This window comes from Melozone crissalis, unplaced genomic scaffold, assembly GCF_028551555.1.
Source record: "Melozone crissalis strain CALT ecotype California unplaced genomic scaffold, PUWL_Pcris_2 ptg000029l_1, whole genome shotgun sequence".
Taxonomy (NCBI): domain Eukaryota; kingdom Metazoa; phylum Chordata; class Aves; order Passeriformes; family Passerellidae; genus Melozone; species Melozone crissalis.
This window is the reverse complement of record NW_026535807.1, coordinates 13,255,491-13,280,508: the sequence shown is the minus strand read 5'-3', so window position 1 is coordinate 13,280,508 and position 25,018 is coordinate 13,255,491. Positions and strand designations below refer to the sequence as shown.

General features: G+C 37.3%; 1 protein-coding gene across 1 annotated transcript in view; it reads left to right on the top strand.

Annotated features, from left to right (window-relative positions):
- Positions 1-25,018, top strand: part of CACNA2D3 (calcium voltage-gated channel auxiliary subunit alpha2delta 3) — a 383,943-nt gene that overhangs the window by 255,608 nt on the left and 103,317 nt on the right. The window contains exons 14-17 of the mRNA XM_054281044.1: positions 13,284-13,301; positions 19,996-20,067; positions 20,855-20,935; positions 24,918-24,992. Coding sequence (XP_054137019.1) covers positions 13,284-13,301; positions 19,996-20,067; positions 20,855-20,935; positions 24,918-24,992 — 246 coding nt within the window. The remainder of the gene's footprint in view (positions 1-13,283; positions 13,302-19,995; positions 20,068-20,854; positions 20,936-24,917; positions 24,993-25,018) is intronic.

Below are 25,018 nucleotides of genomic sequence, written 5' to 3'. Positions count from 1 at the left end.
GACCTGGTGGGGATATGGATGCTTAAAATAAGAATGATTATTCCATGGAAACAGAGTACATGCAAATAAGGTTTCATCACAGGAAGCACCTATGCACACATTATGGGCACAAGATTGTGTGTCTTTCAGCTTTTTGAAGGAAACTCCTTCTTTTGATAAATTACATGTTTGTTTTCCTCCACTGCTAATGCTGAAACTTTACAGTATTAGGGCAATTTCCAATGATTGTGTTAAGCAAAGAATATTACTACAGAGAGCTAATTGCTAGTTGTCAAAGTCACAGCAAAACTGTTGTAAGGAAATAGCAATACTTAGTTTAATGAATGAACACTTTTCATGTGTATTACTCTACGTGGTATTTACAATGTAAAATGCTATAAGTGATACATAAAAAAGAAGTTTAAAACATCAAAACCAAAACTAAAAGTCCTGCACTTAAAGAGGAACATAAAATTTCCTGCTGGGGATGTGGAACATGGAATGCCATCTGTATTACATGGCACTGAGAAAACTGATTATGTTTGGACCTCTATTTCATAGCAGATGGGTTCATTAAATTTAATAGCCTCCAGAGCCTTTAGAAACAGTGTTAAAAACATGTGGAACATGCTGAGACACTTCACTTCTCGCCCCACAGTCATTATAACTCTGGCACAGACTATAAATATTACACTACTTTATTTCCATTGAATCGGATTACTATTATAATTATTTTTCATATGGTACATTTACATGAGAAATGCAGAATGCAATTTGTTCTCTTCAAACTTTGAGATATGCAGTTGATGTGTTTAAATGCATTTTACAGTTCTTTGCACTTGGAGGCTTTTATATAGAATTTATTTTTATCTTCCTGCGACATCAGGAAGCAGCTGTAATGCCACAGCAAAGCTGGGTCTTAAGCAGCTCTGCTCCCAGTGTGGTGCAAATAAGACAAGCATTAGGCTAAACAATTGAAGGGAAATCACAGGAGTGTTACATCTTGGCTTTTAGCTCTAAATTGCCAAAAGATGCTATTTTCTAGTATTTTATTATTTATATGATGAGATAACTTCAGTTTGACCTTGGTCCCTGTTCATCTTTTATCACTGGATGAAAGAGATTAAATATCTAATTTTGAATCAGATTAGTTCCCACAGAAATATTGCTTCAAACAAAGTAAAGTCTCATCTCTTTTTGAAATATTCTCAGTATTTGATAAAGGATTATTTTACTACTTAGTTTTTTATTTTAAATAATACTTCCAATGAAAACAAGTAAGTTTTACCATGTTTAAGTGCTTTGACCCCTGTCTAACCTTCTCCCACATTTTCATTTACTACATGTTCTGATGTTTAAACTAAATTTCAGTTGAAGAAATTGTCCTCCTTGATCATGGGCTTTTTTTATTTTCAAAAAATAACTGTTTCCCAATACCCATATCAGCTTCTTATTGTACAATGTAATTATCTTTCCACTTCCTTTCCTGCAGAATCCTGTGACTATCCTGTCTTTTACTGTTTTTCTAAGGTCACTCTTGGTTTTGGGCTGTACTGGTAGTTTGAATGTGGGTTTTCACCTTCTTCATATCACTGACTTCAACTCCACTTTTGCCACTGACCACTGCTGATATTATTATCATGACCTGCCAATTCTAATAAATCACCAAAGTCCTGCCACAGTAGATGATGGATGATTACAGAATTAAATAACAATTCCTTCCTCATATAATTTATATTTAAAGTAATAGGTAAGAATGACCAGTTGCTTTAAAAGGGCAGAGAATGAAAGGACATAGTAAGACAGGGTAGGTCAATGCAATAATTCATTACTGGTCTTTCAAACAGTAGTGCCCCCTTCTACAGATTTCCCACACAAGTCTCTAGGTCTCAAGAATCATGGAATTCTTGCTTGTGTTTGGTTAAACTTGATTTGAGGGAATTCCATTAGGCAGAAATGTTTCGTAATATCCAATCTAAACCTTCCCAGGTGCAACTTGAGGCTGCTTCCTCTTGTCCTGTCACTTGTTACACCTGGGAGAAGAGATGACCCCCACCTGGTACAATCTCCTTTCAGAGCCATAAGCTCCCTCTGAGCCTCCTTTTCTCCAGGCTGAACACCCCCAGCCAGTCCCAAGGAGGTTTGTCCTCCAGCCCCTTCCCAGCTCCCTTGGTGTGTCCTCTCTGGACACACTCCAGCCCCTCAATGTCTTTGTGTACTGAGGGGCCCAAAACTGAACCCAGGATTTGAGCTGTGGCCTCAGCAGTGCCCAGAGCAGGGGGACAATCACTGCCCTGGTCCTGCTGGCCACACTGTCACTGATACTGCCAGGATGCCACTGGCCTTCTTGGCCACCTGGGATCAGGCTTCACCTCCTTTTGACTTACAACCCAATGTCCTTTTCCACTGAGCAGCTTTCTTGTCATTCTGCCCCCAGCTGCAGATACAGGCGGCTGTTGTGACCCAAGTGCGGGATCCATCTTGACCTTGTTGAACCTCACAGCCCAGGCCTTGGCCCATGGACCCAGCCTGTGCAGATCCCTCTGCAGGGCCCTGCTACCCTCCAGCCGATCAACACTCCCACCTAACTTGGAGTCATCTGTAAATGTACTGGGGGTGCCCTGGATCCTCTCACCCAGAGCATTGGTGAAGACATTAAACAAGAGTGGCCCTAGCTCTGATCCCAGGGGAGCAGCACTGGTGACCAGCTCCAGCTGCATGTAACTCCATTCCCCAGCACTCTCTGGGCCCAGTCACCCAGCCAGTTCTTTACCCAGCAAATGTGCACCTTTCCAAGCCATGAGCAGCCTGCTCCTCCAGGAGAATGCTGTGGGAAACTGTGTCAAAGGCTTTCCCTCCTTGATTCTTGCTCTAGACAGGTGTAATGTATGGTAACTTGCAGTCAGCTGGGTCCTCCCTGGTTAGCCAGAACTGCTGATAAATAATTGAAACTGGCTTCTGAGATGAAAACTGATTGGATATGTTTGAATAAAAATCCATAGAATTACAAATGTCAGTAGGTTTCACCTGCTGGATGTTCTCCCACCAGTTACTGTGTACAAATTACAAAGCATGGCTCTGCTTTTGAATTTGATTAACAGGTGTATTCATGCCAAAAGGGTATTGGTCCCATTTGCAGACACCTGCACATTGGAGATAGAGCAGCTTGGGACCATTTCCAGCTGGGAAAAGCCAGTGACTTACGGTGCCTTTGACTAAGAGGATGCTTTGTTTTTCCACCTTATTTCACAAGAAATGTTCTAGTTTTGTTGTGACACAGAAATAAGATCAAAAGGTGATGAGACACTAACTAGAGAAATAATTGATTCTACATCCCTACATGCTATGGTGAATCCAGTATTTAGGAGGACAGGTATATCATGAGTGGAAATTACTTAAAGGCATTCACAACTGATAACTGCCCATCTTTTGTTTTACTGCCTCTGCTCTGAGTGAAATTGAGTTAATTATAAGGAAATGGTAGGTATTTTTTCAGATATATTATCTTTTTCTGGCGTGTTCTTGTCTTTAGTTTTCACATAACATATTTTTAGGGTAAATGATAATGTAGGAAAGCAATGAATTTAGTATAATGTACTAAATCCCATCCTTTGATCTCATATTTATCATTCCTTGACTTTCTGGAAGGAACAGGGCAGTGAAGATGAAATGTAATTTATCTGCACTGCTGGAGTAAAAACCTGCAATAATAAGAAAGGCTTATTAAATTACTGAAAGTATTTGAGCTTTGCTGCAGTGGTAGAATTCAGTGTAAAAAAGGCGAATGGAGAATAAATGGAAATAATCTCTTTTGTCTATTGTTCTGCAGATATAGAAGTCTTTAGTTATTTATAGCTCTTTTTGTATTATGAGGAGTTTTTGCATACAACCCAGTCATATATGCACAATAAGCAGAAACATACAAGTTTGTGTTTATCACAACCATTAGGTGATTATGACTTTCTTAGAAGTTGGTTATTTGCAGAGAAATTATTCAGAAATATACTCCATTCTATAAGGAATAACAGGATATTTCTCACGGATGCTCTTGCTTCTTGACAACCAGGCGTCTGGCCTTGGTCCACACCCGTGTATTTTGTCAGATCAGATCTTTCCAAGCAGGAATTCCCATGAAAGATTAGTTTAAAGATGATCTATCCTGTTGATAAATGACTTTCAGCAACATCAGTGCCATCAGGAGAAAGTTTAGAACCCATCCTGCAGTATGAAGAGTCCTTAAACACTCCATGGCTGTTTCAATGAAGTGTAGCTGTAAAATCTCAATGTGAAACTAGAATGGTGAGATGCATTAGCTTTGTGCTTATTAGTAGGGTACAAAGGCAGAATCTGGTCCTCCAAGCAGAGCTAGTGACCAGGATGCAGCATTGATGATGCTATTTTGTTATTTATGATGGCAGCATTAACCATGTCTGTAATAACAACCTCCCCACAAGATGATAGAAGAATTTATAGAAAAAAGAATCTATTTATATATTAGGAGTTTATCCAACCAAGAGATTTCACAACATTAAATGATGGAGTTTTCTAAGAGTTTTTTTAATTCTTTGTTTTATCATATAGTTTAAAAACAATGCTTTCAGCAGCTGGAGACTTAAACCTGCCTTCTGATCTTGTATATCTTTGTTAGCTAATAAAATCAGTTGCTTTGCTTAGGCATGTGCACCTGAAAGCACATGTTCCTAATTTGGAAACCACATGGTGGTCACCTTGCATAGTATTTTAGCATAATGTTAATTTATTTCCAAAATACACATTGGGCATTTGATTCTCAAATTTTTATATGAAACCTGGACAAAATTTTAATGGAGATTTGTTCCTGGTTTCTGGGAACATCCCTCTTCCCTGATAAAGCAGAACAGCACTTTTCAACATCCACCTGAGCTCATTGCCTGGCTTTCATGTAGTGTTTTTATGCAGTTTTTTGCACATTTTTTTTCCTTGTTTTTCTTTATGCTTCATCTGAACTTTTTCAGATGTGACTTGAGATGGACTCGTCAGTATTTTGCCCTTTCAGAGGCAAATTGGCAAGTGAGAAAAAAGATTATTTGAAAGGGAATGAAGCTTTTTGAAAGGTTTGAAGCCTCTCATTTAATTGTTGTGCATAAGCTGCATTTCCTGCTGGTTTCTGGTGCCCTTCAATTATTATAATATCTTTGGATTTCTTCTTCTCAGCAAATGAAATGATCCTAATAGTTTTTTGCAGCCCTTCTTCCTTTGAAATCATCTCCTGTTGTTTGTCAGCTCAAATGACCTTATGAGCCTGTGGTTCCATCCTGTTCTGCCCTGCAGCCTCCTGCTCCTCACAGAGCAGTTCTGGGCCATTGCTCGCTGACATTGCCTCCAAGGTGTTTTGTGCCAGCTAAATACATAATCTGTGCAACATTTCTGCTCATTCAGAGGCAATTAATGGGGGAGAAAAAATACCCAATAAAATACAATAATTATTCTGAATGTGTTTGTTAGGCAGCTAAAGCAGTTTGTTCCCTCTAAAAATGATCCAGTGTTTTCATTCTAAAAGATAATTGGTTCCAGCACTTAGAGCCTTGTGCTGGTTCCAGTCTTTGCATCAAACTTCTAGAATCAAAAAGTTAATTTAAAAACATTTTTGGAAGGACTTGTCTTGAAGCAAGTAAGAGAAAGAGTGAGTTCCATTAATTACAACCTCCTCCCCTCCAAACACAGCTCCATTTTCCTTAGCTTTGATATTCCTAGAACCTTTTGCAGCACAAATTCATTCCTTACAAGATCAATTTAGTCTTCTAGTTAGCAAAAGCAGATAGATTAATTGTATACACAGCCTTATTGATGAGATCCTCTTTATTGATGATTTTCTTCCTTCTGCTTGATTTTTCTTGTCGTGTAAGCTGAATTTCAGACATTTGAAATCAATCAGTTATTTTTCTACTTTTCTTCATGTGTTGTGTGCTAAACATTTCACAGCAGTTTTTCAGGTGCCTTGTTTTGCACTGGCATTAGCTAAAGCTAATTGTTTTTTCAATTCAAAGTTCATTGATTTCATTATAAAGTAAAAAAAAAAAAAAGTCAAAAACTGCCTCAATAAGAAGCTTAAATGAAGATAAAGCAAAGCAAAATCATCTTGAATTAAGTAGTGTAAATAAGTCCTGTCAGTCCTCTGATATTAGGGCAGTTTTTTTACAAGATCCAATTTTTTTTATTCTTAACCTTGAATTATGTGTGACACAAAATTATGTGTGAACTTTATAATGGGTCACTTTTGTCTTTGTACCTGTAAATAATGCCCCCTGCAATAAGAAATTGTTTGCTTCTACAGGAAACTGCTTGACATAAGTAACTTCCTATCTGTTTGTTCATTGCACACTTTGTGATCATAGTCCAAAATTCTGGGAACTTGAAATGATGCCATTTGCATGTAAATGTCAGCAAAAGATTCTTCTTTATTAAATGCAAGATCCACGAGGTAAAACTGTCTGGTATGAATTGTGCTTAATTCCAACTTAGCTTTAAAGTTATAAAAGCCTTTTGTCACTGTAAAAAGCTTCACTCCTGTGAGGTTGTGAACTCCATACAGCAAAGGAGACATTATCTTGGGTTTCTAAGAGCCCTAAAAGGTCCAGATTATTTGTGACAGTAGGGGAGAAGGACAGAGCAATGGAATGGAAAATGAGCCTGGATGCACCTTCCACTGCTTCTGGGTGAGCAGTGCTCTGGACGCACAAGAAATGGTATTAATTTATGAGAAAAGACGGGGAAAAACCCATGGTTTGTCATAATTCAACTATACATATTCTTATAGCCATTCCCTTCTTGGGCTGTGCTGGATGATTGCAAAACAGCCAACAGAGCATGACATCTCTTCTATAAATACAATCCCATTTTGTACAATCGGAGTGACATGCTAAAAATCACAAACACAATTAGTAAACTTGATTTTTTAGAAGACATTCTGGCTTGCTTTACACATCCATTAGATCAGCACACTTTCATCTATCTTCAGAAAGATGATCTTCTTTCATCTTCAGATGTTGGTCTTACATTGATATGTAGAGAAAGTGAGAATTAATACAGTGCAAGATCAAAACCCCACTAAACTCATTGCAGGATCCTCATTGACTCTAATAGTTATTGTGTGAGACTTGCTTGGGTTGCCTTTGATTTTACTGTGAGAGAAAGAGGATGTGTGACTGGCTCCTAAGAGGATTTATGATCAAGGATTGATTTTTTTTGTTTCTAGGAGGACTGTCAAAGAACCTGTCCTTTTTCCAAATGTGGAAGGGCCTTTATGTGAGATGAACAAATGAATATGTGTATTTGCACTCATTTTCTGAGGCAGATTCCTTTTCTCTTCCTTGTCTTCCTCCCTTTCTTTTTTCGTAAGAGATAAAAAGATTAGACAATAGATATACAAATTTTAATGTAAATTGTATCACTTAGTATCAGTGATGCGTATCTTACAACCACAAGTTTTCTTTGGAGTTGTCTATATTAAAAAAATTATTCAAACTCCATGCATTAACGTTTGTACAGTTTTTAATTAGGAAGGATAGATCTTCTACATCGTAGATAAGAGAGTAGTTGTATCAGTAATTTCTATAGGGAATTATAAATCTAGTAATGTTTATACAAAATATACGTTTGCACATATAAGCAGAATTAACTGTGGACAAATATTTCATGCTTAGAAGTATTTAGTTATTGGTGTAATAATGAAAATAGGACTCACTCCCTTTACACACAAGCATGAGGCCAAAATTTTGACCATGGTGTGTGGAATGCTTGTGAATTGTCTGATTCATTAATTGTTTCTGATGCTTTGATTTGTTGTCCTGTGGCTTATCTGTACAATTAGCATAATTCTTTAAAAAATATTTATTAATAAAGTTTTAACCAAGCTTTGCATTTAAAGTAATCAATTGGATTAGTGTAAGTATAATCTTTCCTGTAAATATTTTGCATTCATTAAAAAGAGAACATTTAGTTTATACAAGTAATATAATCACAGCCACAGACTCACAGAATATATGAGTATTGATTTTTTTTCTGTTAATTTCGCCATGAAGTTCAGAGAGCAGATGCAGACAGATATAACTTTAATAACTGCTTTAAAAGTTGAGAACATTTAGATCCTTTTTTGTGCTGATTCTCATTTTAAAAACAAGATTCCTAGACTGCTGTAGGAATTCTTCAGTCGTTTGCATTAATAAGGAATTAATGTATTTTAGAAAAGGTATGAAATCTTCAAAGAGTGGAGCCATTTTATTACAAAGTTCTTAAGTCTATGTATTTTTTTTTTGCTATTTCTTAATTCCAATTCAATGCCTTTACAGCTCCTCTGTGTTCTCTTTTTCATATTTCACAGAAGCTAAATTCTTTCCTTTCTGTCATCTATAGGAACTCTTTTTAAAGAGAGAACTAGAATTGTAAGTTTTATCTTTGTTTTATGACTCTCTTCTCCATAGCAACATTTAGATTTCCTTTGATGAGTGTACTTTGCATGCAGAGCACAATCTATCCTTGACTAAAATGCTGTAGTTACTGAAAAATATGTGGTAGCACAGTAAAACAATTATGTGAACAATGAAAGATTGGTCTTAAATCCCTTGAAAAATCAAGTACATTTCCTTAGAGATGTTGGCCTAGTAAGCTGCAGGTTAATGTCACTCTTCTAATATTTATACTGAAATTTTAATGTCAGGAGCATCCCAGTAGGACGCTAAATTTTATTTCTTCCTCTGTGTGTGCATATCATTTTGTATGATGCCTGTAGTACTTAGATGGGGGAATAAGTGCATAGATTACAAAAAATTATCAAAATCATAATATTTAAATGCTATATTTAATAGTAGCTGAATAAGTAGATTTTAAAGCAGAACGTTTACATTTTCTGCTCAAAACTGAGAACTGGAATATTCTTTCTGTTCTTCCCCAAGTTTTTGCTATTTATGGGAAGAGCTGAGGAAACCTGCTAGCAATGTATTAAATGCTTTGCTTTTTCTCCATATCTTTCCTGAAAATGTATTTTTGAAAAGTAAAAGTTCTAAGCCATACATCCTATGTCAAATAAAGAGTCAGCATGTGACACAGATGGGATGAACATGAACATTAGAAATATCATATATTTAGCAATGCATTAAGGTTAAATTTAGTGCAGCTCAGAAGGTATTTATAGAAATCTCTGTTTTCTCAAAACCATATCCAGACTTGCTGATTATTTACTGACATGTTTGCAGTTACTTTCTATTGATTTGTGTTGTATCTGATTTTAGAGCAATCAAGTCAGTGGGGCTGTTTTACTGTGATGGTGACTTTTAAAAACTTGGCAGGGAGGACTGTGGAAATAAGGCCAGTGAATGTAAAATAAGAGTTTTTATTTATTTTTCAAAGTTTTGAATAGTTTCAGTTGAAATAGTATACTTTTTATAACAACTCCATTAAATCATTAGAAAAAACAGAAATGGAACATTAAAATCATAATGATAGGTGTTATTTTTGTTTCATTAGTAATATAAGCTGTGGGTTTTGATGTAGTAAGAAACTAATGAGTTTAATTTACTTTTGCAGAAGATTTTTTGCTCTTCTTCAAACAAACATAAGGTTGAATTCTGATCCCACAGCATAAAAACACTATAATTCTACTGTGTTTTCCTTTAAAACTTCTAAATTTGGTGTCTTGGAAATATAGGACATGCAGCTACATAATATTTTGAATAAATTGTTGAAGTAGGTCTAAAATATTTTAACCTTTTTCTTTTCAATTATCATGAGATCATTTACAAAATCAGTCTTTATGGACTTCTTTTGATAAGGGTGAAAAGACATACCCTTTTATGAGGTACTTATCAGAACTACTGTCCTATAACTTATTCCTCCTGCTCTAAAGACAGCATTTCAGATCTCTGGGGGTTTTTTTGGTTCATTCATATTTGTCTCACAGGTATCTGATCCATAAAATAGTGCAAAGTCTGTGGTGGAGGATCCCTTGGCCTGTCTTGGGGTTTTTTACCACGTTATTAGTGTCTGATTTTAATTTTTCTGGTAATACCAAACACATTTCCATGAAGGGCTCAAAACAATACTAGATTATTTGCAAGTGTGGAAAGCATGACAGTGTGTGCAACATCAGGATTGAGAAACCTCCTGCCGTTATTTATTCTGTTCTACATTGTGTGACGGGGCCCCAGGTTGACCTGAATTTAGACATGGAATTCTCAACATATCTTACTGGCATAAATCAAATTGTGAACCTCAGGGGGCCTCCAATTTCTGAGAGTAATTTTTTATTTGTAATACAAAATAGAATAAGAAAATGTATTTAGCAAAGAAATTTTTTTTCTGGTTAAAAGGAGTTTGAAAACCAATCCCACTACTTTTTTACCTGTTGTCTTGCGATGCTCCATGTTTTAGTCTTGCTCTTTAATCTAAGAATTCTTTTTAGGCTGCAGCAAAATCTGCATATTTCCATCAAGATCCTTAAGTCTGCTCTTTTAAATCAGAAAATTCTCTTAGGTTTCCCCTGGAGCTTACAGGTTTGCAGGCTCCTGTCTCTGCTGAACCTGGCAGCACAGCAAAGGTCTCTTCCTAAGCAGATTTGTGGGGCAAGGTCCAATTTCCTTCGGACAGCTCCTCCTGAGCCACAGCTGGATGAGCCAGGAGCCAGCAAATGGGCAGGTGTCCTCCCTGCACTCCAGCCACAATAATTTTAGCAAAACTTTCTTTACCCTGATGTCAAACTAGGAGCAAGTAAAACAGATCTATGTTGTGTGCATTGTTTGGGAACGAGCACCCGAGGGATGGAGAGACACCAATGGAAAACAAACAGGAGCAGGAGGTTCTTTGGTGTGGCTGGAGCTGAATGAAACCATCAAAAGGGCACAGTTTGCCTGGGGGGAGGTAGAATAGAAATACCTGCAGTGCTGGAGGGCCAGGGAAAGATCACACAGTTTGCTGCAAAGCTGCCTCTTGGCAGGGAGTGAAGCAAAGCACAGTCAGAGGCACCTGCTGGCTCTTACACACAGACAGGCAGCTCTTACACTGCTCAATAAAGGGTCAGACCAGAGGACTAGTGCTATTATTGTTAGGAAAATGATTTGTTTCCTATGGCCTCCCAGAAGGGTAATGTCAGACAAAACTCCACAGTTTATTTCAAAGGAATACGTAGCAAATATCGAAAAACTGAATAAACTGAATTGCTGACATACAGGACCTTGTAACAGCCAAGTCTCAATTCAGCAATAGGATGAATATTTATATGATGGGAATAAGGACTTTTTTTTAAATTGTCCTTTGGTTTTTTATTGAGGAAAGACCTTGAAACCTGGATTTTTAAGCTTAGATGAAATGTGTCAAGAATTCCAGCCCTGGAAAAAGCATGATCTGCTGACTTTATTATTCTTAATCATTGTGACTACTAATATTTCAGAGAATGTTCTTGATTTTATAAAAGCTTATAAATGGACTGACTAACTGAATTCAGCAGCAGATAATAAAGAACTCTAGTTTGTAAATGCTTATTAATGTGCTTATGAAAATTATCTGAGTAAAAGCAGTAGGGGTCACTTTGTATTCAGAAGTGTGAGGCATCTAGTTTGTGTGGTAGTTCTTAATAGGAAATCCTCACTTCAATCCATCTGATTGTAACTCTATCACGTGGCAAAACAGGACCAAACTGCATGTACCTGACTGTATTTGGTAAATCAAAAAAAAAAAAGAAAATCATATGGCAAATTTCTCCTCTTGTTTGAATGTAAAAAAGAAAAAGTTTCCACTTGTCAGAGTCAAAGTAATTAACAAGTCAAAAACTAACAAGTAGTTAAACTTTCAGAAAGGCTTTCAACTGCTCTAACCTGTTATACACGATTTAGGCCATGTGTTTACAATTCACAGATATCTGCAATTTCTGCAGCAACCCTTTTATAGTGTTCAATATAGTAATTTATTTTAAAAAAAGACTTTTTTTGAAACACATACAAGTCATACTTTAATGTGATCCTGGTTTGTATTTTGATATTGGATCACTGCCGTTTTAGGATTAAAGAATTTTACCCTGTAGCATTTCTTCCTGCTGTTAATTTTGTTACATTTTATGCTGTGGAAACAGAGAAATTGTGGCTGTTAGCTCCAGTATTTGTGAATTAGACATCATGTGACAGTTCTCTTTCATGAGATGTACCATGTGGATATTTGCTTTTAACAGAGGACTGCTTTCAAGTTTGGTGTTTTTCTCTCTATTTATTTTCATTCAGAGGAAGGGCAAAAGGTCAGTCAGAAGCTCACTAGAGATCTTGAAGGTCTTTTTGCATTTGGCTTCGATTCACCTGCCTGTTTCCTTGCTCAGATGATGCCTTTAAAGACAAAATTTGAGTTGGACAAACAAATTTTCTGAGGAGGTACACTTAGCACAAGGCTAAAGTGCTACATGAGTGAATTTCTCCACAAGTATGGAGTAAGAGGAGAAGAATTCAGAAAAAGGGAAAACGGTATTGTGCCTGTAACAGTTTGGTTTTCTGACTTCCTCTGTTAGAATGGGTTTTCTTTTTTCTGAAGTGAAAACAGAACCCATCTTTCAACTCTTGATAAATAAGGTTTTTAAATGTGATGGAGTCTGCTGCCTGCTCTCAATGCCTTTATCTGTGAGTTGTTGCTTACAGTAAATACTGTGCACACAACCAGGTATGGCTACTCTTGTCTGATAACATCTGTGTGGTACAAATATGCATATATGCATAAACACTTGCATTTGATTTGCATATATGCAGATATAATCATACTTGTGTTTACAGCACAGAAATGTATTGTTCTATGCATATCTTATTGTATATTATGCATGTATTGGAATCTGTTTGCATAAGCACTTACTAACTTTCTATTCCCATTTTGTTTTTCTTTCCTCTGTCATGGAGGATACAACCTTCTACTTTAATATGATGATCTCCTCTTAATGTCAGTTTCATTTAAAACTAAAACTCTCTCTGTTGAATTATATTTGTGTACAGGAAGATGGAATTACTTCACAGTTCAGGTGTGATACCATATCTGATGAGAAAACAATCCTTTTCTTGGTGTGGTAGTATTTAACAAATGTCATGGTGCTTTTGTGATACCTTGTAGAGAAGCTGCCAAATCATAAAGTCAGTTAATAAGCCCTCAATAAGTTGAATCAATTGGCAATGTAAACCTAGTTCCTCTAGTTTCTTTCCTTTACACTTTGTTTTATACTATGTTTATCTTTTATTATTACAGCAGCTAAAGTGCCTGTTCAGATTAATTTAATGTATAATTGCTTGTTCTGTTTTGTTGTTTTCCAGCTCCCTCAGGCACAAAAGGTAAAATATTTTAATCAAATCCTAGTCATTCCAAGTAGTCACCAGTGCTTCACCAGTGTTTCCATGGTGGTGTGGGTGTGGTACAGGCGGTGATCAGTGAAACTCTTCACTGTCACGGGGCTCTGAGCTGGCCCCAGGAGGGTGCCTGGCTTTGAGCCCAGCTTGAGGTACCTGCTGAGAGCAGCTCTTCAAACACATCAGCTGTTTAACATGCCAGGCATCCAGCAGCCTTCAACTTGCAAACAACAGGGAGGCTGTTTTATCAGCAATTTGAAATAATAGTAGGGATTAAAAAAAAAACCCCAACCCACTCCGTTACTCCATGTGAAACATTTCTGGATCTGTCATAGAGACTGCAGAACCCATGGCACAGCTGGAACCCTTTCACTGCTCCCCACTGTATCTGCCAACACACCCCTGAACACATTCAGCATTTGACTTCTCTAGCAGATTGCATAATTTCCATACAATGTGCTCTTGCCTTTAAACCACTTCTGCATCGATATGGTGTCACCAGAGCCAGGACAGCACAGCCACTGTGGCAGAGCTAACAATTCCTTGATGCCTGTTGCATCATCCTTGTGTATTTCACAAATATAATCAAGGCTTCCAGAAACTAGAAAATCTAGCTGATGTTTTGTGCTTTTGGTAAAAAAGTATTAAAATGATAAAAAGGAATAGAATATGCTGGGCGATTGCAACACTCATTTGTCCAAGTCATTCTTATTGTTCTTGGAAAAGCATTTTCAATAAGAAATGTCACAGCAGTTAGTCAGTTTGACATCACTGTCAGTAACATTCATGGATGATGATGAAAGTTCAGTTTTTAATGAAAGCTATAAGTGAAGTGATCTTTCACTTAATAGCTTTTGAAGAATGGTGAGGGCATCCACAGAACTTAGAACTTCACTAATGTATCTCAGCCACTTTTTACCTTAAAAACCAAGAAATATGAAGATGGGAGGCTTTATTTTTATGATACTACATGTATTTGAAATTTCCTTGCTCATGGAGCTTGGAAAATTCAATTTCAAGCCTGCAGGTAACATGCCATTTTATGACACTGCACTATGTCCATAGTTTGTTCATGCTTTGATAGTTGCAGAACATGGTACCAAAAGATGTTGGTTTTGTTTTGGTTTTTTTTCCTTCTTGAAAAAAATGTTTCAGGAAATATTTTATCTACAGCTTTCTAGAAGAGTAGAAGGACAAAAAGATTGGCTAGACTAGCTAACTTTGGCTTTTTCATTTTCACCTGCTTAAATGTTTGTGCCAAATGCTTCTCTTAACAATTTGCAGAAAGAAGAGAGAGTCAGACTGTGATGTGCTGGTGCAGAAATTACAACCAGCCAGGCTGTTTGTCAGCTTGTGGCATGTGGGGCTGTATTACCTGTTCTGATGGCCACAATTCTGAGCTATTAAACAATATTCTGGTACAAATTACTCAAGTTTGCTGTTAGTAAATACAATTTTCATAAATGATCAAAATTGCAAGTTTTTAATGTTTTTGCCCCTAGATCAAAAAAATGCAGAACTAAAGCCAGATATTTTTAAATGCACTCACAGCTGACTACAGTCTTATTGATTGTGTATTTTGTGCAGTGAAAAAGGAGAGGGGTGGGAAGGAAGAAATGGGATGGAGAAGGGGGCAGGTACCAGTTATCCTCCAGGGCTTTTGATAGCTTCAGGCAAGAAATATGCCTTTCAAATAAGTGAGGCCTGGAAGCTTATGAACAAACCAAGAGAATCTCTCTTGCTCTCTGCAAGGTGAAGGGAAGCAGCACAGGGCTGGTGCATGCTTTTATGAATGACTTAGTCACTGTTTCGCCATATGGTGTCTGAACTTGTACTGTATTTTTGTTGGAATCTATGTATCATCTTGCAAATGTTTTCTCTATAAACATTTCAAACAGTCATGTCTCTCTAAACATGCTCACTTTAATCTTTGAGTGATCTGAAAGAAAAATGTGGCATTTCAAGTTTACCTTTGCTATTTCATATCTATTCTAAATAGTTCACCATCTTGATGAAATGTGTTTTCTCTTATATGTGGGACACTTTGGCTTCAGACTTTTCAGTGTTTAGTCAGTGTTATATGGTCATTAGCTATTGATTTTGAAGACCTTTAGGTTTTAAATTGTCTACAGCAGTTAAATAACAATTAAACCTGTTACTCTTATGCTGTCTGCTCTTAGTCAAACTGGTGCAAATTCAGAATTAGAGAGCAGGTGAAATGAATAATGATGAGTTTAAGGTGGATATGTCTGTTGCACCATGATATTTGTCTTGAAAAGATCTTTGTGATATACCCTATACTTAAAACAGAAAATACCACAAAACCAAATCAAACCAACCCCCCAGCCAGCCAAAAAACACCAACGAAAATCTCACCAGTTTCAGGCAATAGAGACCTTGATTTTGTATGGGTATGTTACTTTCAGAACAAAATGTATCTAACAGGAAGAACTGCTGCCAGACAAATGAAACAAATTCATATGAATTTTACTTGTCCTCTATGTTTCTTTTATGCGTGTTTTAAAGTAGCTATCCCACAGGGCTGTGAAATATCAGTAAGACAAAATAATAACTCGAATTTACCACTTTTCAAATTTGTTCATTTTGATTTCCAAAATGACCTTTATCTTTGAAACAGTTATGTTAAACAGCTTTTTGTATGCGCTGAAGAGCAAAAGCCATTTTTCCTTAATAGTTCAAAAAGGTGTTTTGTTTCCTAGTAGGAAAGCTTTACTTGCTTTTTTGAGCAAACACAGCAGGATTCAAAAGCTTTTGCCCTGCTCCTGCTGTGATGTTTTGTTCTACTTAGCTTGAGTGAAAAGGTAGAAGTGAATAAATTAGGCACACAAATCAGAAGCAGAGAGTTGTGTTTAGGAACACTTAAGAAATTTTTAATGATTCTCTCATGAATGGAACCATATTTCCTCCATACAGAAATGTTTTAATGATATTTATTGCCCAAAAGTTCCTGACAGTTTTCTTCTCTCTTTCTGTGTAACCCCTTAACTTCTGTAAGCAGTGCTGTGCCCTCCTCATATCTTGATGCTATCCTCTTTCAGCCTTTTGGGAGGATCATTTATCATCCCCTGCATCGTTTATCTTATACTTTGAAGAGCTGAATTAACTGTCACAGGGAATAGAAAATAGAAAATGTGGAAAGCTCTAGTTTTGTTGAAGTGCATGACTAGTGATTTTAGCACTTTTGTAAAATTATAACATTTTAGTGGAATCTAATGGAGTGCAAAATAATCATAAAGTAAACAGCTTGACTTAGCATTCCTTTGGATCTATTTCCTCCTCATGAGATGCTATTGTCTTTGTTTTGTAATGTATATTTGGTTTCTTTTCAGAAAACCACGTTAAAATTTTCACTTTTATGTTAATTGCAATCTTTAGATTCCAAAATCTCTCTCACATTCCTCAACAAGCAAACTTACTTTTAATAACATTTTGAATCAGCAATTTACAAACTCCAAGTAACTATTTTACAACATAAGGGGGTTTTTTTCATTTACTCTGTGTGTCAAACAGAAACTTCTCTTTCTAAGACACTCACACAGGTTCCTGTATTGTCCCAGACCATAACTTGACTCTATGCCAAAATAATAGCATATTCCTTATTCTTTTAGTCCATATAAAACAGAAATTCCAATTCTCTGAGGCTTCCAGCCTGCCTCATGACTCTGATCAGCACATAAAAGTGCAGTGGTCACAGAAGACAACACATTGTGGAGCAAATCTATACAGAGCAGGCCAAGGAAGAAGGGCAGGGTGGGATGGGCAGGTGTCTCAGAAATTCTGATCAACCCAGTGTAACTCTCATTGCCTATACACTCCCAAGAAAGATATTTCAGAGATGTTTCTCAAATTCCTCTTTCTGTACTGGGAACACCTCAGAAAGTGTTTATATTCTTTCCTGTATATGTGTGTCTGGTTTAATTCTGGAGCCTGCCTTACTCTTTGCCTTGAGAAGGATGCTGGTGCTGGGTGTGAGGCTAAACTCTCAAGTGGCTTAACTCTAAAAGGATGATTTTTATTTGCTTTTTGGGAAGTTCTGTTGGGGGTTGTTCTGAGGGGGTAACTTGTGTACAGCAAGGAATTAAATGGAAAAATGTAGTTAAATCTATTTCTAAAGGGAATTTTTCCACCAATTATAGAATTATTATCACTAGCCATTAGATGTACCCTTTTCAGAGAGCAAGTTCTGTTTCTTTATGGTAAAGAGCCAAGAGACAATTACCCTGGGAATGCATTTTTTCCTCAGTCTTGAGATTTATTTTCCTTCAAAGATTTGTTATTTTTTTGCTGAGCATTTAATGAAACTGAGTGTCCATAGCACTTGGGTAGTTGCCCACCCAAAACTGTTACCACCATGTCTTTCCAGCAGAAGAACATTCTGGGGCAAATCACTGATGCTGTCTCCTACATTCATCATTTTAGACTAGATGGTAACTACATTATGATAAGCAGTGACTCAGTAAAACATTGTAAATACAGGTCCCTGCTCACCCAGTTATTTGCTGACTCCATTTATGGAAGTGGTCAGCCACCTGCTCATCTGCCAAGCAAATGAAAAAATCCAACAGGCTGGATTATACAGTGGAATTCTATAGAAATGAGTGCAGCAGCCAGTTGTAGTTACTACTTGTAGATAACAAAATTACAAGACAGTCACTCTTGCCTGCTTCCATAGTCAGTTTTGAGAGGTAATGAGCAGTCCTTTCATAAACTCCCAGGAACTCCAGATTGTGGGTTTTTTTCCCTTCATGTAAAGAATTTCAAACCTAAAACTCTGCTCGAAGTCCCGTGGCTTCATCCTATCCATTGAATTGTTTTTAGTAATATCTTGAAAGTGAGCAGACTCCTAAATTAATACTGTCCAGGTACTTGACACAAACATGATGCCAGAGAAAACCACCCAGGGCACTCACAGAAAATCTTGATGTGCTCCAAAATGTCACCTCATAATCAGCAGAATGCTTTCCCACTTACTGGGCTGCTCTCCCCACAAATCATGTCAATGTACTTGACTCTACTCCTTTGGCCAAAGAGTGGAAATTCCTACATTGCTTTGGCTGCATTTCAGTTTCAAGTGCAACCTTTGAACCCACCAAGTTTTGCCAAGTTTTTGTGTTTTTTCTTGTTTGTTTAATAACTTACTATTCCTTGATATATCAAAGATTATAATATGGTAAGAATTATCTCTTCTTGCTAACAAGGAAACAAAAAAAAAAAGAAAATATGATCATAAGTTTGTTCCACCTCATATCCCTGGTGATTCCTTTATCAGATGTAAACCTTCTTGACTCTAAACCCCATTTGTGTTCCTGTCTAATGTCTGCAAGCATTCCTTCTCACCATGAGATAGCACCATGCCTCAGGAAATATAGTTGTTTAAGAAACTTAAAATCCTCCTGAAGAAGACTGGGAGATGCAAGACATGTAATTTATTAGATTTTCTTTTTCTGATCTGTTAATGTGGAATATGCTTCATAAGGTATCTTTATCATAATGTAGGAATTTTTTTCTGAGAATATGGGGAGCCGATTGCTATTGCTTCATTATAAGAAAACTTTTGTAAACACAAACAAAGGAAAAAAATAAATTGCGAAAGTTGTAGAAAGAAAAGAAAAAAAAGGATTAGAAGCTTTACTTGAGTGCAGAAAAGATGATAGAGATGCAAAAGTGATAGGAGAATGTCACAGTCACAATTGTGCATGACTGTCACCTACAGCATTGCTCAGCAACATCGTCCCTGTTGCTGCACCCAGCTGGCTGAGCACAGGTGCAGCAAAGCAGAATTTGTGTTCTACACAATTCTCCACTTGAGGTCATAACTGTCTGTGTGACACTTTCAAATGTTGGATAAACCTCTTCAGCTTTAATATCTGTCCCTGGAAACAGAAAGGGTTGAACAGTGACTCTCTACTCCCTGCCTGAGTTGTGTTTCTCACGCTGCTGGTGAAGATGGACAGGCACAGAGCAGTGCTGGTCTGGAGCACCCCAGGCAGGCTCTGCCTCAGGGGAGAGCTTCATCTGAACAGGGAGGAGACAATCTGAGCACTCTCACTGTCCTGTGGCCAGTGATAAACACCCTGTATGTTTCCTTTGAATGGAACCAAGGTCAGGAGATCTGTTTGCTCCCTAAACTGAAATGCTGCGTTGAAACCTGATGTGCAGAATCAGCTGATGCTTCATGGCACCTCTGAGGGCAGCTGGAGCAAAGTGCTCCTGGGGTCCTGACTGGCTGTCATCCTCTGTGCTGCTGTGTGAGCTGGGATCTCGGTCTGGACCAGAACTAAACCCACACAGCCCATGGCCCCTTGCCCTGTGCTGGGAGAGAACAGCCCGAGGCAGCTGAGGCAGAGCTGGCCGTCGGAGGGGTGTGGAGCAGAGCTCCAGCTGCTCTGCTGCTGCTCCTGCTGCCCCCACAGCCATCCCAGCCCTTCTCTGTGCCATGGCAGGCTGCACTGGGAGAGAGAATGGGGCTTCTTTCCTGTCTAGAGGGGCTGGGATGGGCAGGGCTGGGCTGCACTGACTGCAGGTCCAACTGCATCACTGCCATTTGTGTGAACTGCCTTATCTCATTGAAAATGGAAATAATGACATTGAAAAGTGCAATCACATGTTTGTAATTGTCCCTTAGTTCTCAGAGATAGTATTTCTTTTTCAAATATAGCTTGCTGATGATCAGGGACTGGTGTTGATGACAACTGTTGCCATGCCAGTATTTAGTAAGCAAAATGAGACTGTAAGTACTCAGATTATTTTTGTCATGTGATAATGGTGTGACTGATGTGAAGTTGCTTTCAGGGATCTAATAAGTTTAGTCAACTCCTAAATTTTTAAAATTTATTATTATTATTATTTTGTCTGCAGTTAGAATCCCTTTATTAGCATAAAAAATATGGACAAAATAATCCCAAATACCGATACTCTATAAGCCATGGTAAAATGATGAAACCCTATATTTGAGGGAAAATCTCAGATGACACCAGGCCTTACAGCTTTCTTACTTCTGTATTGCTTGTTTTGTAGTAAATATTCCATATAGTTTTCCTCTTTGCTCTGATATAACTTAAATTTTAATTAGTTTTATGTCTATTATATATTCATCTATTTATCTTTAGTAATTCAACATTGTTAAAAAAAGTTAAGTGTACTTTCCCCTTAATGCTTCACCTTCCTCTTATGTTTATCAAATTGTAGGAGAAATTGGGGAAGAGGAGTAACATATTTTTAACAGTAGTTTTTAATTTTAAACCTATTTGCATGTGAAAGATTTCAGCAGAGGGACTCACCAGCTATCAAAACCTTGCATGCCTTTTCTATATAAATTGTAAATAAGGCAGAAAGGAGCAATATTATTGATTTAATTACTGCTTGATCAGCTGAATTATACCAGTGTCTGCCTTCCCCACTTCAAAATAATTTATCTGTCATCTATTCAATTTCACAGTGTAGATGCAAGGTGAAATAAGTGGTGAGAATGTTTATTATCATCGTGGTCCTGAGTGCATCTTTTATTGTTCTTTCAGAGGTCTAAAGGGATTCTCCTGGGAGTAGTTGGCACAGATGTTCCAGTTAAAGAGCTTTTGAAAACTATTCCAAAATACAAGGTAATACACAAATGGTGTATATATAATTTATATTCAGTATAATGTCTCAAATATAACATAATTCATTTAATTTTTGTTATTTTTATGCTTGCATAGCTCCATTATTTCACCCATTTTCCTCAGGAATTTTACCTCTGTAGTGTCTGAGATCAAGTGCCATTTTTAAAACCCAAGTTAAAATATGGCCTGATTTTCACATTTTTGTAATATTAAATACTGACCATGTTTTGTGGCCTAGAGGGTCTAGTATTAAATTCTATCCATATTAAAATCAATATAATTATAAAATCAATGAAGTTATCAAACTATGAAATATAGCCAGAATACAGTTCAAAATAACCAAAAGAATCATGCTGCGAAACTGCATGACTTTTAATGAAAACCTATCCTTAATGTGGCTTTAGGCTTCCTGTTGGTGTGTAATTCTTCCTGTCCTAATTCTGTGTCTCCTGGAATTAAAGACAGTGGCACATTGTGCTTCCTTCTCTCCTACCCAGTATCTGCTAAATATTTTCCTCCACTTAGTTTTCCAAAGTGAATGGAAATTCTACAGTAAAAGTCTTAAAATGAATGATCACAAAAATTTTCAAAATCTGAACCACTATATCTCTTGTGAAATTTTGCATTCAGTAAAAGCAGGCTTCAGGCAAACACAAAATGTAATTACTTTTCATTTAAATTTGATGCAGTACATTAGTATTTCACTACTTCTCTATGTCTGAAATGTTTTACTATAGCACTCTTCTATTCACAAATGAAAATTAAATTAGTATTTTCCCATTAATAGATTTTTTTGCATGACTTACAAGCGTGTAACACAGCATCGTAGACAGCCTTTGCTAAAGAGGCCAGCCCCTGGAATAAGTGCATTTTGACAGCACCTGTACTAAGCATAAATTTGTATATAATACAAATTGTCTCTTAATTGTTTGCCATGTTCTCATTTAGTGATTTCTAAGAGGGTGAGGAAAGAAACTGACTTGTGAGTGCCTTCCAATATTCTCACATAAAAATTCCTCCTATCAATTTTAATTCCAATTTGAATACATTAGGGTTTACCAAATTATTTCCTGGATCAATATACAGTAACTGGAAAGTTTAAATTAAACAAGAATTTGATGAAAATGATGCATAAAAAAGAGTGGCAATATTACTGATAATGTGAATTGGAGTAAATTCCTGCGACCTGGATCCCATTAGGACAGAGCTGTGCAAAGCCAGCACAGAACGGGCCCTGTCCCAGGGCTATGGAAGAGGCAGCAGCTGACTCCACACTGGTATCAGAGCACAGTGACAGAGACATTTCTGCCCAGAATAAATAATAGGGAACTCAGGGCACAGACCAACAAAGTTTGCTAACAGAAATGTTAAAAAAATGTTACACTTCTGTGCATGCAGAAGTTCTGAATCAGTAGAAGGTAGAGGAGAAAGGAGCAAAATTTGCTCCTTTTCTAGATTTGGAGCAATGGACACAATCTTTGGAGGTGCCTGTAAGGAGCTATGGGGAGAGCAAGTTTTATCTGTAGTGAGAATGGAGAACAATGTTGTGGCACCTGCAGAAATAAAAGCTTGGCTGTGCATTGCTGGATAGGAAAAGCCAGGTAATAGTGATGTTACTCCTAAATAATCTGTGGGATTTGGATATAGCCTGAATATGAGGATCTAGAAAGAGTGGGAGGCCCAAATAATGGGTATTGGAACAGAGTTAGACTGATTCAGAAAAGAAGTTTTTTAAGAAGTAGTTTTCTGTGGAAGGTAATATATGATCCTTTTGCTGAATATTAGATTTTTATTTGAAGGTATGTTTTATATTGCAGGATGTACTGCAAAAGAGGATTATTACCAATATCATGCAATGCAGTTGGGTTAGTGAGATCACTTGAGTTATAACTTCCAGTCCCACATGCCCTAAACAAAGACTCTGCAAATTGCAAGAGCATAATCACCCCTGGGAGCCATTCCTGCAGAGGCAACACGTGACAGAAAATTCACACAGGGAAATAAAATGATGGTTGAACATAGAAGTCTACTGGCCTGGAATTCTCTCAGCTTGGATGAGGTGGATTTTATGCTGAGGAAGATGAATAACAGCAATAAGCTGTTTTCAGCAGTTGTTACCTTGACTAAACATCCCCAGATGTCAGTGGCAGTTTCTCCTGAGTGAGCTGGGGTTGGATTTGGTAATACTTGACTTCCATGTGACATTTTACCACAGTTAGAAAAATGTTTCTTTGTTTCTGAATCTGTGATTTAGAGACAGAATTCAAGGTTTAAAATGGCAGTGCTGCTGTAAATGGTAGCATCACTCAGGTACTGCAGAGGCTCTGCAGTTTCACGCATTGCACAGAACATGACAAAATGCTGCCCTCAGATCCTGTGTAGGCCTCAAACAGGCAAATGCTTTTTTCCTGTGAAAAATACCACCCACATTTGTTTCCTTACCTGACTTCCATTGCCTGGATGTCATTCTGCAGTTATCAACACAGACAATTGCACTTGAGATCTGATATTTAGCCAACAGCTCGTTCCCTTGTCACACCATAATAGTTAAAATATGTCCACTGTTATTATTTTGGTTATCCCTCCTTTATGAAGAGATGCCAAGAACATATCACCCTCTGTTGCTGTCACTGAAGTTTATTGCTATAGGAAAACCACTAATTTATGAAACAATCTTCTGTGTGGCAGATACAGCTGACCATATACAACCATTCACACAGAGACACTATAAATTAATCTGGAATATTTTACCTGCGACCTTGCCATAAGATCATAGTCTGGTTTATGTTCCCAGAAAATCACAGAATCCAATAAACTTGATCTCCCTTCTGCCTCTTAGAAAGGATTCTGACTTTCCTTGCTCAAGTTGTTTTGTGTCAGACAAATTGCTAAAGATCCACTTTAGCAAAGCATTTAAGAATGCACTCAAATTAAATAAAAGATTTAGTAGTGAGAACTGTAAATATCAAAGCAAGATAGTGCTGGACTTTCAAGTTCCTTTGGGGTTTTTGTTTTGTTGTGGGGGGGGTGTTTAATACCTCAGTGTAATGAGATGCTGAAATAAAAAGACACAGGATATTATATTGTCTGAAGAACTGAAAAAAATGGGTAAAGAAGGATAGGAAGATACTCTCTGCATGGCAAAAGATACATAGTGAATCTGTAGAAAAAGTCTACATTAGCAGCAAGCTTATGCTAAGAAGGGATGTTTGAATGACCACATGAAGGATTTAAAGGCAGATTTGTTGCATTCAGTGGATGCAATCAGCTGTGTAATAAGCATATTGCTAAATACGCCAGTATTTTTATTTAAATAAGTACAATGCTAAATTTGGGCACTGTTAGCCTCATCAAGCATCTCATTGCTCTCAAGGAATCTCCCACAGTTCCACTCAGTACAAAGATGAAAACTTAGAGGAAATTCTTTAGCAGAAGTAGCTGCCTTTGGCTGCAGCAGAACTGGAATTAGCAGAGAGCCTTTGTGATGGGAAGATGTAAATATCACATATGACAGGCCACTGTTGCTCATTGTAGCTGTGCTTTGTTTATCTTTGAGATAAGTGGTTCTTTGACAACAAGTGAAGAAAGCTGTGCTCTCCTGGGAATGGGGAATTTATAATATCCCAGTGTCTTTTTGCCCTGGCCCATGTTCTGAATGCCACATCCTATGGCATCTCCTATATAGCTATATTTTATATGTATATATATAATAATTAATTGACTCTATCACACATAGGAGCAAGTGCCCTGGATAGCAGAGCTGTGGGACAGTGTAAAATCCTGCTCTGTGCTGAATTCTTCACATGGCAGGTTCTCATTTGCAGGATGTCAAGGATCTTTGCCTATGCTTATAGCAAAGTCCTGTGTGGATGAGGACTGGGAATGCCAGGTGCCCTGGATAGCCAAATTATTGCCTGATTTTTGTGTAAGGGTTTACTGGAGACCATGCTAATCAGTATTTCTTTCTCATTTACTTTTGCAGTTAGGAATTCATGGATATGCTTTTGCAATTACGAACAACGGATACATTTTGACTCACCCAGAACTCAGGCCTTTGGTAAGAATTCTGTTTATTGATCTGTT